The sequence below is a fragment of the Sciurus vulgaris genome (assembly GCF_902686455.1).
Source record: "Sciurus vulgaris genome assembly, chromosome: 8".
NCBI lineage: Eukaryota > Metazoa > Chordata > Mammalia > Rodentia > Sciuridae > Sciurus > Sciurus vulgaris.
Genome location: NC_136468.1, coordinates 147,355,638 through 147,372,489, shown reverse-complemented (window position 1 = coordinate 147,372,489; position 16,852 = coordinate 147,355,638). Strand labels below are relative to the sequence as shown.

At 47.0% G+C, this 16,852-nt stretch overlaps 1 protein-coding gene across 1 annotated transcript in view; it reads left to right on the top strand.

Moving 5' to 3' along the window:
- Positions 1 to 5,355: 5,355 nt before the first annotated feature.
- The window catches only part of VPS37B (VPS37B subunit of ESCRT-I), a 28,578-nt gene continuing 17,081 nt past the window's right edge, over positions 5,356 to 16,852 (top strand). Inside the window, exon 1 of the mRNA XM_079152205.1 lies at positions 5,356 to 5,521. Within this exon, the coding sequence (XP_079008331.1) occupies positions 5,411 to 5,521 (111 nt within the window). The 5' untranslated portion in view covers positions 5,356 to 5,410. The remainder of the gene's footprint in view (positions 5,522 to 16,852) is intronic.

Below are 16,852 nucleotides of genomic sequence, written 5' to 3'. Positions count from 1 at the left end.
GCGGGGTGTAGCTCAGCAGTGGGACACATGCTCCCAAGTCCAGGCCCTGGGTTCGGTCCCCAGTGATAAAAAGTGAAGATCAAAAAGAAAAGAAGCCAGACACAGTGGCATATACCCGTAAGTGCAGCTACTCCAGAGGCTGAGGCAGAAGCCTGGGTAATTTAGTAAGACCGTCTCAAAATAAAAATTTTAAAAAGGGACTCAGAGGCACATACACGCACGCGTGTATATGGCGGGTGTCCACTTTCCGTCCTATGACCGTCCCATAGATGGTTATCTGCATTGGTTATCTGCTGCTGTGTAATAAATTACCCAGCATTCAGCAGCTCAGAGCAGCAAACATCCCAATTTATCTCAAGTAGTTTGTTTCTTCCTGCTGTGCCAGGGATTGAACTCAGGGCCTCACATATGCCAGGCAAGCACCCTCCCACTGTGCCGCATCCCCAGCCTGGTTTCTTTCTTCTCTTTTCTTCCAGTTGCTATTTTTGTCTGTTTCTTTTCTTATCAGTACATACGGTCAGGGCATATTTTATGAGGTGAAGTGTGGTATTCAGGTCTCTCAGGAAGCTGCGTTCAAGTCCTTGGTCAGGACCACAGTCATCTGGGATGGTTGCCTCAGTTCCTCTTCACCTGGGCCTCTTCAAAGGCTGCCTGAATGTCCCCAGGCAGTGACAGCTGAGTTCCCCCAGAGCTAGGCATGGGGGAGCACAAAATAGAAGCCACAGGGTCTTTATGACCCAGTTTTTGCAGTGTTGGACCATCACCTCTGCCCGCTTTATTGATCGCACAGACAATCCTGGCACATGTAAGAAAGGACTACTGAGGGGTCTGAGTATCAAGAGGTGGGGCCCTTGGCAGCCTGGATCTTTCTAACCTGTCAGCCACTGCTTCCTGCTTCTTCTTTTTTGCTCATGTTTGAATTACGGGTCTTAATCTAAGGAAAGTTTTGTTGCAGGACCCATTTGCCACATCCTTGATAAACCAGAATTTGTTTTCCTCTCCAGCCCAAACTCTCTCACATCCTACTTCCTGGATTGTAGGTGTAAAGAAAAGCTACCTTTATGGATAACAATTGGTTTCTGGAACTTTTCAGCCCCCTGTCTCTGATGTGTACTGAGTGAAAAATCAAGGTAATACACATCTTTCAAAGTTTACTCCTGCAGCGCAGGACCCTAATTATCAACTCCCTCAAACGACAATAGGGAGCTATGGCTATAATTATCTTCTGGTGCTGGAGATTGAACCCAGGACCTTGCATTTTGGTGAGTGTTCTACCACTGAGCTACGCCCCCAGCCCTGCTGTTATTAAAAAACCAAAACCCCAAAAAAACCCAACAAACAACAGAAAAGGACAAGTTTTGGCATGCATGTAGAGATGTCATAATCCTGGCGTGTTGCCGATGCAACTGCTACAGAAAACAGTAGCATTTTGGAAATGCCTCAAAAGTTAAGAATACTCTATGATCCAGCAATCCCTCTTTTGGGTATGTCTACAAAATAACCAGAAGCAGATACTTTTGGACAGATAATTGTACACCCAAGCTCACAACAGCGTCATCCACATAGCCAAAGGCAGAAACAGCCCGAATCTCCATCAACTTAGGAAGGAACGGATAATAAAATGCGGTCTCTCTGCACAGTGGAATGTTATTCAGCCTTAAAAAGAATGAAATTCTGATATATGCTACAACACGGATGAGCCTTAAGGACTTGCTAAGAGATAGCAGCCAGTCACAAAATCCCCAACCCTGTATGATTCCCCTCACCTGAGGGGTCCAGAGTAGTGAACTCATCGAGACAAAAGAGAATGAGGGCCTGGGGGAGGTGGGGAGCTAGTACTTGGTGGGAGTTTCAGCACTGCAAGGTGAAAAGAGCTCTCGAGCTGGAGGGTGGAGATGCATGGAGCCCATGAGTGTGCTCAATACCCCTGAGCCACACACTGAACAAGGGGTACAACGGCCACCCCATTTAAAAACCGTTTTGAGAAGAAGTTTTATGTTACATAAATTTCAACACATTAACAATTACTGGTGCACCCACTTTAGAGAGCAATTTGGCCATGTCGAAGAAAACTGGAAATGTAAGTACCCATCAGCAGGAGAAAGGAGAGAAAATTATCATGTGAGTGTGCAATGGAATACAAATACACAACGGATCCCATCGCACGTGTCCACACATAAGTACCTACACATAGGGAGTGGTAAAAAATTTTTTCCCTATATAAACGTGTAGTTTGGGGATTTTTTCGTGGTGGTGGGAATTGAACTCAGGGTCTCGCGCATGCTCTCCCTAAATTGCCCAGGCTGACGATGAACCTACTGGGTACTGGCACTGGGGGTTTAACTCAGGGGTGCTCAACCACTGAGCCACGTCACGTCCCCAGCTCGCTTTCTTATTTTTTGTTTTGAGACAGGGTCTGAGTTGCTTAGGGCCTTGCTAAACTGCTGAGGCTGGGCTTTGAACTTGCAATCCTCCTGACAGCCTCCCAGGCCGCTGCGATTACAGGTGTGTGCCACTGAGCCCAGCCGTCCCCAGCCCTTTTTATGTTTTGAGAAATTTTTGAGAGCCTCACTAAGTTGCTGAGGCTGGCCTTGAATTGACAATTCTCCTGCCTCCGTCTCCTGGATCACTGAGATTACAGGCATGGACCCTCGCACGCCTGAAAGAGTTCATGCTCTTAAAATAGCTCTTGAAATAGTTCATGAAACTAACCCCAAATGGTAACAAAACATAAGTAAATAAACAAAGAAAAAAAAAAAAAAACAAGTCAAATCTCAAGTCAAAATAACCCAAATTCAGCATCGTCTACCTTTGTAACCAACCCAAATAACATCAACCTAAAATATAATTATTAAAACACAGTTTTGTGTTTGTATATCCTCTCTTACCTTCTAAAGTGGTGACCGTATGTAAAACATTTTTTCCCACGGGGTGACTAGTACGTAGGTCATCTGGGGAATTCAGGTGTTAGTACATGACGGTGACTGTGGTGGTGGTGACATTAGGCTGTGAGTCCCGGTGCCTTGAGGAATAATTCCTCCAGTGCTTACACACAGCTGCATGTGGTGTGTGCTGGTGATCTTCTAATCACATCAACATGTGTTCTCCCAAACTGGAAGACATTTATGACTAATTCTACCAATGACCATCGGAGAGAGAGAATTCAAGGTTAAAACATCATATGGTCCATTGCACGAAGGTTACCTGTTTTTTTTGTGTGTGTGCCTTCCAAACAATGCCTGATATTGTGTAACAGATTTGTGGCTCAGACAGCAAAAGCGCTCTGGTTGAGAGTTCCTGGCACATACATACATTGCCCTTGACTTATACAGCAGAATCCTAGTTAACCCACAAATATTACAGGACACACAGGTGTGTAGAGCAACCCAAATTTCAGTCAACTGAAAAGAAAGGAAAACTACTACAAGTCCATCCGTGCATTAAACGGACAGGTTTGAGACATCAGTACGAGGAATCAAGTTGATTTTCTTTTCTTCTCTCAGCTATGTTTAAGAGTGACGAGGAGTTTTGAGAACAGCAGAAAACAAGACGATCCTGTGGTTTGCTCTGTTTGACAAAGGAAGTGGCATGTGACTTGAACAGTCTTGTGGCAGAAAACAGGTTTAAGAAGAGTTATAAGAGGCCCTGGTGAGGCTGGGATTTGATCATCATTTAAACTTGGCATTTGAGGGATCACTGTATACAGTGTACCATTCAGAAGGCCGGCGTGTGTGTGGTCAGTTCCTAGCTAAACACCCCTTCTTCTGAGTTCTCTGACCCCAAATCTGATTTTTATCTTCTCTGGGGACTGTGAACATTCTCTGGACATCGTAAGCATCATAGGTGAGAATTTTCTGGAAATAAAGTTATAATTCTCAATTCAGCAGGTCTACTCTTTTTCAGGAGAGAAAAGATTTTAAAAAAGCAAAACACACTGAACCTACATTCAACTTCCTACGTGAACTTTCCTATTTCGTGTCCCTTCCTTCTCAGGGTCATTTTTCTTGACCAAGTATAAAGGGTGAAAAGTATGAGTACTCTTAGTGAACTCAGTAAAACACGTTGCTTACAGATGATATGAAATGCTGCTTCTAGCTTTCCTCATTTTTCTACAGATGTGGGTCCTTAGTGCAAGAGGCTGGTAGGACAGAACAGACCAAAGAGCCCAGGACAATGTATGGCTGGACAACTCAGACCTTGTGTTCTACTGATGGAGTCAGAAAGCCATCATCTCCATGCACAAAGCCCATCAGTCGGCCAGCAAGCCCTAACTGAATGCCTCGACTGTGTTCAGGGCGACGAGATCAGTGTGGTATGATGCCAACTTGATGGGTACCAGACTGGGAGCCAGGAGACCAGCCAGTGACTTCATTTTGGTCTGCTAAGACGTTTCCCTATGGGTAAAATGAAGGGGCTGGAGTGATTAGTCTCATTCTTAGGTTTCTTCCAACTAGACCTGTGGGGGACTCCACAGCTGTTTGAGTTTCCAGACTTCTGAATCTCCAAAGGCTTCCATGGGGGGCGGGGGGGCAACTGAACACTTCTGCTCTAAATCATGCACGGTGAGGCACACTGGATTCTGGGCACCGTCCCTTGAGGTGGTGCAAAGGAGCCACTCACATCTGTCCTTGCCCGTAGTGCCTCAGCCATTCTGGCTTTCTCCCATTCCCCAAAAGTACTAAGCTAATCCTGTCTCAGGGCCTTTGCACATGCCCGACCTGCTGCCTTGAGTTTCCAATGGAATTGATGGCTGGTTCCTTCCCTCTGGTTCTTCACATCTCCTTAGAGGCCACCTTCTCTTACTGCTCTCTCTAAAGGCAACCCCACCCTACATAGGGTTTCCTTACTACTCTTATTTCAGCATCCGTTCTCTCTGGGGCTCTTCCGTCATACAACCATTTCGCTCGCTTCTTGTTCCTGTTTGCCTGCGTCCCTGGGGTCCTTCTGGTTTTATTCAGAATCGAATGTCTCGGTAAATATCTGTGGCATGAGTGACGTGCCAGACCCGCCGTTCCGAGCGCCCAAGGCACCCAGCACTGTCCCGGGCTGGGCTCCCACGGCGGCAGTCACCTCCCACCACCCTCTTTCTTGGGATTTCCTCCTTTTCCTCGAGGAGAGAGGCCCTCTGACGTCACCGGCGCCGCTCTGACCTCACCACCGCGCTCTCTGCGTCCCAGGCCGGCCCGCGCCCCCTAACTCCGCGGGAGACCCCACCGCCCCGAAGGCAGCGCCCGCCGCGGGCGCCTCGCGGGTCCGCCGCCCGCACGTCACGTCCGCCCGCCCGCGCGGCGATGACGTCACGCCCCAGGGCTGGCGTCACGCGCCCCCCGCGGGGGGCGGGCCGCGAGGGCGGCGCTTCCGGTCGGCGCAGCCTGGCGGCCCGAGCGGCGGCGGCGGCGGCGGCGCGGGGATGGCGGGCGCCGGCGGCGAGGCTCGCTTCGCCGGGCTGTCGCTGGTGCAGCTCCACGAGCTGCTGGAGGACGAGGGGCAGCTGACGGAGATGGTGCAGAAGATGGAGGAGGTGGGCCGGCGGGCGGCCGCGCGAGCGCCGGGGACGGGGCGGCGTGGGCGGCGGGCGCGGGGCGCGGACCCGGGCCCCGAGGCCGGGCTGGGCGGGACGGGCGCGGGGACTCGAGGCGGCGATGGGCGGACCCCGACCGGGCTGGCCGGCGTGGCGGGCACGGTGGGCGCTTGGCCGTGGAAGGGCCGTAAGCCCGGGGACTGCGGAGCTCTCGCGAGTCCGAGGATGGGTCTTGGGGCTGAGTGTGGACGGCCGGGTCGCGGGTTCCGGGCGGGCTGGGAGGAGGTTCGAGGAGGACTTTGGGATCGGGCACTCTGGAGACATGAAGCCCCAGACTGAGCCAGGAAAGAAGAGCCGGCGGTCTGAGGGGCCCCAGGGGTACAACTGGAGTGTGCCTCTGCGTGGACGCGTCCCTCGCCCAGGTCTCCCAGCGAGTCCTTTTTTTTTTGGCTCGGTCGGTGACCGGGCCTATGGGTGGCAGCAGGATCCCTTCTCCCTGAGCGTTGTCCTGGGAGGAAGAAGGGAACGTGGGAATTGTGGCATGACTGTTAGCCCCGCAGCGTCCTGCCTCTCTGGGCTCCCTCCTGAAGCTGATTCTGGGAGAAGATAAGATGGGGTTTGGGAGCTGACTGCTAACCCCCACCGCGTTCCTAGTCCAGGCCAGCCCGGCCTCTGGGAGGCACGCGCCCGCCCCTGTTTCTGGTTTTCTTCCTCCATACCTTGTGTGTAGTTTGCTTTAAGGGCGACTAACTTTAGCCTTGCGGATGGATTTGCATGGATTTGCAGTGTGCGCTTCTCTCTCGCAACCCTTCGGGGATCTTTCTTTGAAAGCCCAACTCTGTGGGTCTGGGTCGCCACCAGGCAGGTGGACCCAGGGTGATGCAGCTCTCCCTGACCCACCTACCACTCCTCCTTTGTCTCAAATCTGAGCCTTCCCACGCCTGCAGTGCTGAGCTTCTCGCCCCAGAAGCCCTTGTGGGGGGCTTTTGGCTTTCTTTCCCAAGAGGGATTATTCAGTCCTGGGCCAGCCCCCTTAAAAGGGGACTTGTGTGGAGGTTGCACATTCAGAATCCCTGGAAAACCCTCAACAGATCATTGTCTGGAGCTACAGAGAGGCCACTGTAGTAAGATGGTATCAGTCTTTCCATTAATACACCCCTTGTGTTCACAGGCTTTGTAACTTGGCACATGGAACGTTGCTCCGAGATGCAGTTTACCCCATTTATGGTCTCCATGTGGCACTTTCCATTTTAGAGAAGAATAAGTGACAAAATCCATCTTTCTTGACTGAATGAGCGTTTCATGTCTACAAAGAAAGAAAAGCTTTGCTTAGTTTCTCTGCTTTTCAGTTGCTGGGAGACCTTGTGTTGATTGTCAGCAGGGTGTCTTTCTACTTTAATAATAAAATGATAGGTGTATTTCTCTAATGTGCAACACTGACTAAAGTTTCCTTGCTCTGTGTGACTATTCTGTTGCAGTAAGAACAGAATACTGAAGTTTTATTGGTGGAACATTAATAGAAATAAACTGCCTTTTAGCAGAGGGAGGTCTGGGGAATGAGTCAGTTTGATTCCAAGGCCGTTAGGGACAGCCTCACTTGTTTCCTCTGCCTAAGAACCTGGAGATTTTTTTAAAGAGGAAGGCAAATTAATCTAGCAGGGTTTTTTTTTTTTTTTTTTTTTTTTTTTTTAAGTGTTAGAGTACCCTACAGAAATACTGAGGACTGACTGACTCCACTGACCACGTAGTTCAATTTAAATTGCTTAACAGTGGTTTGTCTTTTGGGTGTAGTGCTTTTAAAACAAGGAAATTGAATTTGAAAATCAGAATAACATAGGCAGATCATCTAGCCCGGGTGACACTGCAAATCTTGTTGCTCTGGTTATTTGTGTGGTTGTTTCTAAAAGAATGGGTGTAATGTGAACAATCAAAGTTTGGGCTGTGGTACTTTTGCTCGCCTGGTAATGTTATGCATTAATTTATTTTCAAGTGTTCTTAACCTGGTAGAAAATATTTTATGGGGGCTGGGGAGATAGCTCAGTCGGTAGAGTGCTTGCCTTGCAAGCCCAAGGCCCTGGGTTCGATCCCCAGCACCCCCCCCCCCCAAAAAAAAAAAAAGAAAATATTTTATGAACAGTCTACTCTTTATTTTCTTAAGTATATATATATATATATAGAGAGAGAGAGAGAGAGAGAGAGTGTTATAGATGGACACAGTATCTTTATTTTATTTATTTTTATGTGGTGCTGAGTATCGTGGAACCCAGTACCTCACATGTGCTGGACAAGCACTACCCCTGAGCCAGGACTCCAGCCCTGAACTGTCTACTCTTGACCAAAGGAACATTGATGATAGGCTTTGGAATCATACATTCTAGCCTGAACTTGGGTACTTCTTAGCTTTGTGATGGCAAGGCATGTCACTTTACCTGTCCAAGCATTGTTGGAAAAGGATGATATGGTAATGTCTGATAAGATCAGATGAGATAGTGACTGTTAAATACTTATCACAGCCTGTATTCAGTGCTCAATAAAGAGTAATGGCTTTAAGGGGCTCAGTGTTAGAGCGCTCGCCCAGCATGCATGAGGCCCCGGGTTATCCTCAGCACTGCATAAAAATAAAATAAAGGTATTGGTCCTCCTACAGCCAGAAACTAATAATAATCAAAAAAGTAATGGCAGCCGTGAAAGGTGGTGCACACCTGTGATCCCAGCTGCTCAGGAGACTGAAGCAGGAGGATCTCAAGTTTGAGGCCAGTCTGGGCAACTTAGTGACATATAGTGAAAAGGGCTGGAGGGCCGGGGTTGTGGCTCAGTGGTAGAGCGCTTGCCTAGCATGTGTGAGGGATGAAACTTAGTGGTAGAGCACCCCTGTGCTCAGTCCCCAGTACCATAAAATAAATAAATAGGTAGGGCTGGGGATATAGCTCAGTAGTAGATTGCTTGCCCAGCCGGTGCAAGACCCTAGGTTCAGTTCCTAGTGCAGAAGGGGGGAAAGAAAAGACATTGCAGTCAGTGACAGTCACTTGTTCTCTCTGTGAAAGATTACTGGCAGTCATTAATACCGAGTCATCCTGACAGTTAAGAGCCTCACTTCAGTGTTAAGTAGATTTCTGATTCACCTCTAACCTGGGAAACAGTTTACCTTCCTGTGTTGACATGGCGTGTGTTGCAGGCCTTTCATAGCTTCGGCTCTCTTAACCTGAATGGAAGCCTTTTTTTTTAATTGGCAGAGGAAGTGTCTTAAATTGTAGAGTGAGGCGCCTCCAAGCCTGAGGGGATATTTTGTGGTATTGGGAAGTGTGGCTGGGTTTTGCAGCATTCACTGTTAGGTGTAAGTGCAGCTGAGCATTACGCTTCGCTTACATTGTTGTAATTGTGGGGTGAGAATTTGACGCAGGTCAAGACATTAAAATGATGTTGGAGCTATAGACTTTGTGGTCCGTGGTTTTTTTTTTTCTTTTCCTCTTTCTCCTGTCCATTGTGCAGTTCCCTAAATATAGTGTATCCTTTGTTCGGTTGCTGTGGGCTGACCTTTCATAAACCTTTTTTTTTGTAACTGGGGATTAAATCCAGGGGCTCTTAACCCCTGAGCCACATCCCCAGCTCTTTGTATTTCATTTTATTTTGAGACAGGGTCTTGCTAAATGCTCAGGGTCTTGCTTAGGACCTCGCTAAGTTGCTGAGGCGGGCCTTAAACTTGTGATCCTCCTGCCTCAGCCACACACCCCTGCTCCTGCCACCTACGGTTGCTGGGATTACGCACGTGTGCCACCACTCTCGACTGTATGCATACATTTTAATTTTTAAATTTTTATGAGACTGGGTCTCCCGTGTTGCCTGGGCTGACCTCAGACTGCAGTCCTCTGCAGCAGCCTCTGAGTAGCTGGGATTACAGGGGTGCGCCGCTGCGTTCGGCTGCTTTTTATTTAAAGCTATTTTTATGTGGCAGTGGAATGTGCCTTTATCTGTCCACATTAACCCCACTGGACTGCCAGGGCATTCCCTTAAAAGGAACTGTCACTTAGGGAATTAGGCAAGTAAGCCAGGCCTCTTGGGTCACTTGTCCCTGCACTTTCTGAGGAAATGCTGTGTGGTTGGTGCTCAGTAACGTTTCCACTAGGCATTCGGATTCCGTATCTTGGTTCCCATGGCAAGTGAAAATGCCAGGGGTCTGAAGAACTCGGGTCTCAGAGCAGCCACTTGCCCAAGGCCTGGGGCTGCGGTTTGTGCATGAGGCTGGAGGGCACTGCGGGAGCGGACGGGCTCACTGGAGTGGAGCCCTAGCTCTGAGTCCAGGGGCTGGGCCCACACACAGGCTGGGTGAGTGCGGAGCGCTGGGCTTCTGCAGCCAGCGTTCCAGCTCCTGAGCGTACGCCACTGTAGTGCTTTCTGTCCATGTTGTGTGATCATTAATGTGCTTGTGAAGGCTTCGACTCTTGTGGTTCTGTCTTCTGTGGATCACTTGAGTACAGAATTACTGTGTCTTCTGAAATTCACCTTTATCTTGTTTTATGTGTTTTTTTTTTTTTTTTTTTTAAGAGGAGACATCCTGACATTGTAAGAATACAGTAAGAGTTGTGTGACTACACGTAAGTTAGATTCTCTGTGCTTCAGTCTTCTCTACTGTAAAGTGAAGGCAGTAATAACGCCTGCCTTTTAGAGTTCTTGTGAGCCTCAATGTTAGTACTTGGCATGGAGGAAGCCTCAGTAGAGGTTAGTTCTCCGCTTTTTTTAAATACAGGGATTGAACCCAGGGGTACTTAACCACTGAGCCACATCCCAGCCTTTTTTAACTTTTTTATTTTGAGAGAGGGTCTCATTTAGTTGCCTAGGGCCTCTTTTATTGCTGAGACTGGCTTTGAACTTGTGATCCTCCTGCCTCAGCCTCCCGAGTTGCTGGGGATTATACATGCACCATAGCACCCAGTACTCCCTTTCTTTAATGAGATTTTCAGAATTGTTGGATTGCCTTACATGAAGTTTAATCCACTTATTTTATTTAATTGGTCTTTACTTCCTTTGCATTTTTAATGGTGGGGGCAGTGTAGAACTGATACTAGAGTCAGAACTGACTTGATACTAGCGGTGCCAACTTTGGCAAGCATTTAGTCCTTCCAGTTGCAATTTCCTTGTTAGAAATAAAGGGGACAGTAACAATAGTTTACTTCCTAGAACTGTTGGGTGGATTAAGTCAGTCTGTAAATTGCTTAACATGCTACCTAGCGCAAAGTGAACACTTGGTCAGCAGTTATTACTGGCTGTTATTGCTAGAACTACAAGGCACAGTATCTTTACTGCCCAAATGGAAGGTTCCATTTCCGTTCCAGAGCTCTTCAGTGCTTAACTGGATGCAAGGCACTGCAAAGAGAACACCAATAAGACAACAGGACATGACCCCTGTGGTAGAATTGGGACTAAACCAAGTACCTACATATTTGTAACATAAGCGGTATAGAGCTTCAGCTTGGGAAGATGGAAAGAGTCGTGAAGGCGAATCGTGGCACAGTAATGTGACTGTACTTAGTGCTACTGAATTGTACTCTTTAAAGGGGTTAAATGGTGAATTTGGGGTAAGGGCACTGGGGATTGAACCTAAAGGTGCTTTATCACTGAGCTAAATCCACCCCCCACCTCACCTCACCCCACCCCACCCCGTTTTTTTTTGCAACAGGTTCTCACTAAGTTGCTGAGGCTGGCCTCGAACATAGGATCCTCCTACCTCAGCCTCCCAAGTTGCTGGGGTTACAGATGTCTACCACCATGCCTGGCTAAAATAGTTTATAAACTTTATGTATATTTTACCATAATTTTTTTTAAAGAGAATGAAAAAATCCCAGATGTCAATTATAAGTGATGTTGAAGGTCAGATGAAAAGAAGCTCTCTGCCTAGATTATGTTTCTAGTATAAAACTTATAAAACTGGACTTGGTAAGTAGGTTAGCTTTAAGAAAAGTTATTAAATGCAGTAATGCCTACCAGAAGATATAGAGAATGAAGAACAACTGTGTGCCTGCCGTACAGCCCAGGAGGTCCATGCTGTCACCCCCACATATAGCACCCGTGTGCACTGTCCTAAGCACACTCTCCCCCTCTGTCCCCAGCCATTATCTTGACTTAGGTATTGATTTCTCTAAGAAGGATTTTGATGGACAAAATAGGGGATCAGAAAGAAGCAACAGCAGGAGCAGAGGCTCAAAATCCAAAAGGTTGGGGCAGACTGTGATTTGTGGTTCCCATCTACTCTGGCCAGGCGGGATCTGCTTGTGTGTAGGGAAGGGACAGGAACTGAGGCTGGCGAGGGCGGAATGCAGGGCGTGAGGCCGTGTAGTTAATATGGTGGCAGGGAGCAGAGGAGCAGTGGGGTCAGAGTTGTGAGGCTGGAGTGTGGGAGGCCCAGGGAGACAGGCTGGAGGCAGAAATGGAGGTAGGGGAAGAAGCAGTCAGGATTGAAGCTGGGGCTTGGGGAGAGGTGGGACCAGCACCCCGTGTCACATGACGGAGGCCTTCCCAACTTTCTCTTCCAGGGCTCTCCCCTGACCTCAGTCACAGATTCGTGGTCCCTTAGCCTCTTTGGTTACTACATCTTTTGCACTTGGCACTGATTTTATAAGTCACTTACTTCCCTGTGTCCCCAGCTAGCATAGGGGCTCTGATTTCATTGTGTTTGTTTTCAACCCTGGTGTTCAGCAGTTTAGTCTGGCACAAGGGTGTACCCAGTTGGTGCTGCTGAGTGAGTAAAGTAATGGGTTCAAGTGGAGAATGGGCACAGTGAGCCAAGAAGAAGCGGGTGAGGGTCAGGGTTAGCAGCTGCTTGGCCCCGTCCAGCAGGTGGGAGGAGCTCTTCCACTGACCCGCATCCCCAGCCCTTTTTCAATTTTGACACAGGGTCTCGCTGAGTTGCCCAGGCTGACCTCAAATTGCCGTCCTCCTGCCTCAGCCTCGCGAGTCCATAGAATTGCAGGTGCGCACCACTACACTGGCTCTTCCAAGTGCTTGTTGAAATCAAGGGAAGTATGAAGTGTGAGAAGCCGTTGGGAGTAATTAATGCGTTGGGAGAAGAGGTGCCATTGAAGAACAGAAAAACCCAGTCCGATGACTTTATTTTATAGGCAAGTTGACATTTTGTATGGTGCTTGTAATCACATCAGACTGACCACAGATGGAACCTAGAGGTAGACTGGACTGAACTGAACCTCGTCCCTCATGTGAAGAGTGGATGTGCCCTCGAGCCCATGCAGGCCAGCTGTGCTGATTATTTGGCTTTGTTTTTTTTTTTTTTTTCTGCATTGTTTGTAGCAGAATATTTTTATGGCTGTTCATGCCAAGTACACAGTGCAAGGTTATCTGCAAAGACCTGTGTCAGCCACTGTTGACTGGGTAATCATTGGTGCAGAGAACATGCTTAGACAAGCGTTGTTTGGTTTATTTCCTTCCTTAGCGAGGTGAGTTTTTGGATTCCATAATTGTTCAGGAAAACTGTCTTACCCAGTGGTACAAAGGCAGAGGAAAGTTCTTTGTTGAATTTCTTCATGGGGAAAAATGGATGTAGAGAGGTGCACTTGCTTTCTTGTTTCTAGGTTACTTTATAGCATGTCAGCGGAAAGCTTTTGAAAGTATTTCTCATAGAATTGTGAGGAACCTTCTTGGTGAAAAGTAGGTATTTGAATAATTATTTATACCTCAAACTATATCATAGTTGATGCTTTTCTTATTTATTTATTTATTTATCTATCTATCTATCTATTTATTTATTTATTTATTGACAGGGTCTTGCTAAGTTGCTAAAGCTGGCTTTGAACTCACGATCCTCCTGCCTCAGCCTTCTGAGCTGCTGGTGTTATAGGCATGTGCCATTGTGTCTGGCTAATGTTTCATTTATTTATTTATTTTTAAAATATTTTTTAGTTGTAGATGGACACAATACCTTTATTTTTCTTGTTTAGTTAGTTTTTTTTTTTTTTTTTTTTTTTAACGTGGTGCTGGGGATCGAACCCAGTGTCTCACACTTGCTAAGCGTTCTGTCACTGAGCCATAACCCCAGCCCGCTAATGTTTCTTTTAAACCAAACCTTTTGTTATTGCCAAGATTGACTAACGGAGTGGTGAAGTGAGGGTTATGTCCATAGCCTTGAGGTTATATTCCTGTCTGTAACCCGGTGCCCAGCGTGTTGGAGGGACACAGTGACTGCTAATTAACGTGCACCCCAGGCAGCAGTTTGGGTTAATGTGAACACAGCTGAGTTCGAGAAAACGAATTTACCTTCTCAGCCTTTATGGAGAATCTGGTGTTTATGACTTTGGAGAGGTAAAACCAGTAGGTCACAGTTTTCTTTCTCCCTTCCCCTCCATCCTTTCCTTCCTTTGCTGGAGATTGAGCCGAGTGTCTACCGCTGAGCTGCACCTTCGGCCTCAAGCTCTCGTCTCTTAGGACTGTGCCGCTATACAGAAGCCGATTTCATGGAGCATTGTACGCGATAAGCAGTAGTGAAGCCTACGCACCCTGGTTGGGGGAGACCCAGCAAGTCTTTGGTAGGTGGGGAAGTCAGCAGGGAATGTTTCCTGGAGGAGACTGTGACTCATGAGCTGTGTGACTCAGCGGATGAGGTAGGGTTCACCAGGTAATGAGGGACAGGGCTCCGGGGCATGGGGGTGGGCAGCAGCACCTAAGCCCAGAGGAAGAAGCAGGAGACGGACACAGAAGTATTACAGGCAGTGTGCGAGGGACCAGCAGAGGGAACAGTGGGGGGTAAGGCCAGAGAGGCAGGAGGGGACCAGATGGCCTCATCTGCTGCAGTAGTAAGGAGCTCAGGCCTGATCCTTTAGCTGGAGAGCGCTGGAGGATTTAGTCAGGGAGTGCTGCGGTGAGTCGCTCTTGATATTTATGTAGGTGATTCTGGCAATTGGGAGGAATGGATTTGAGGGAGATAAAACTAGAAAGCAGGGCAATCAGTTAGAAGCTGAAAGATAATGGAGGGACTGGGACTGGGGCTCGGTGGTAGAGCACTTGCCTCACACGTACAGGCCCTTGGGTTTGATCCTCACACCACACAAAAATAAAGATATTGTGTCTGTCTACAGCTGAAAAATATTTAAAAAGAAGAAACGGCTCTTAAAAAAATGAGAGATAATTGATAAAATTGAACTTTGAGTAGCCAAAAAAAATGGACTTTGAGGGCATAGGCTGAACTCACAGCACAGCCTGCTGAGTCTTGCTTTGCCCACTTTGATCATATGATATATCTGTTAGTGGCACATTTTAAAAGAATGTAGGGAAAAACTAGTAGAGCCAATAACATCAAGAAATATTGACCCAGGTTGGGGTTCAGCGGTAGAACGCTTGGCAGGCCTGCGTGAGGCACTGACTTCAGTCTCTAGCAAAACACACCCGGCCGCACTGGAGTGGATGACAGCCGGGCGTGTGGAGCACATCTATAGTCCCGGCTACCTGGGAGGTTGAGGTAGAAGGATTGTAAGGTCAAAGTCAGCCTGGGCAACTTAGTGAGACCCTGCCTCCAAATAAAACGGTAGAGCGCTTGCCAACACGTACAAGGCCCTGGGTTCATGTACAAGGCCATAGGGCTGTTGAAGAACTAACTATATGATAGAAAAAGAATGCAAGGTTATAAAAATGCATGAAAATTGGAAAGTCAACTATTAAGCATAGTGGTTAAGATGAGATTTGGATTTTTAGTAAATTTTGGGGCAAATCTTCCTAAATGCCACTTTCTCATCATTAACTTTAGTAGCATTCTAGGGTAGATGTGATGGCACATGCCTGTGGTCCCAGCCGTTTTGGAAGACTCAGGCAGCAGAGTCATGCATTCAAGACCAGTGTAGACAACACATCAAGATCCTGTCTCTTAATCAGAACCAAAACCAAAACCCAAACTTTAATATCCTTATTGAGTTATTCTGGGTATTAGACAAGATGATGTGTATAGCCAGTTACACTGGTGCATGCCTGTAATCCCAGCGGATAGGATGAGGCAGGGGGACTGTGAGTCCAAAGCCAGCCTCAGCAACTTAGCGAGACCCTGCTTCTAAATAAAAATATTTTAAAAATGGACTGGGGATGTGACTCGGTTAAGCACCCCTGGGTCCAATCCCCGATCCCCCCCCCCAAAAAAAAAAAAAAAAAAAGTATCTAAACTGTTTTAACACTGCCTGGCAATAAAAACCCAATAAATGGCAGCCATTTCTGTTGTTCAAACTGTGGCGTGGGACTGTGTGATTTGGGGTATAGGGTTTTCCTTTGAGCTTTAATTTGTGAATGTTGATGATGATCACATTAACAAGGGCGCCATGGTAAATAGATTGGGAAGCCAGTGAGTTTCAGGGGGTTCATTTTGTCTCTGCCTGCTGCTGCTTTCTCACTGCTGGGGTATGTGCGGGAGCTCCAGAGGGGCTTATGTGTATGCATGTAGTAGTGTTCTCAGACTTAATCCGTCACAGAACTTTTGTGGAGATTCTTATGGGGCTGGGTCCCAGGGGCCTGCTTTGGCAAATGCTTTTTTAGGGGATAAAAGTATCCATCTGTTTCCATAGCCCACAGTACTGGTCTGTCTAGAAAGTGTGATAGTTGCTGGATATCCATGATGAAATTTCTATATCATCAAGGAAAGCCTACCTTAGTTTCACAGAATCGATTTAAGAAGGCAGGAAGTATTTAGTGTTTTTCAAACCTTTAAATTTAATATTTTTACAAGTTTATTATAGAAAATTCGGAAAATACAGAAAATTATAAAGAAAATACAATACCACCAGTGGGAGGTAAACTGTTAAAATATTTTATGGCCAAGTGCGGTGGTGCTTGCCTATAATTCCAGTTACTTGGAAGGCTGAGACAGGAGAATTGCAAGTACCTGCCCAGCCTGGGCAACTTAGTGAGACCTTGACTCAAAATGAAAACAGCCGGGAATATAGTCAGGGTTAGAGCACTTGCCTGGCATGTGCAAGGCCCTAGCACCATAAAACAAAAATGAAAACAGCAAAAACCCATATTTTTATGTTTTCTCTCTGCGTTTTCTTCATTGAGATGATTTTGTATTTTGAAGTTTGCTTGTTTATTTTTACCCTAAAGTTATACTTTGGACATTCTTTTAAAATCAGAATATTATTATAAGGCATGATTTATTGTTTTTTTTTTTTTTTTTGCAGTGCTAGGGATCGAACCCAGGGCTTTGTGCTTGCAAGGCAAGCACTCTACTGACTGAGCTATCTCCCCAGCCCAAGGCATGATTTTTAATGGTGATATGGTATTTCATCTTGTGGCTGTGTCTTGATTTATGTATTGTTGGATATTTAGGTGCTTTTTTCTATCATAAAGTTA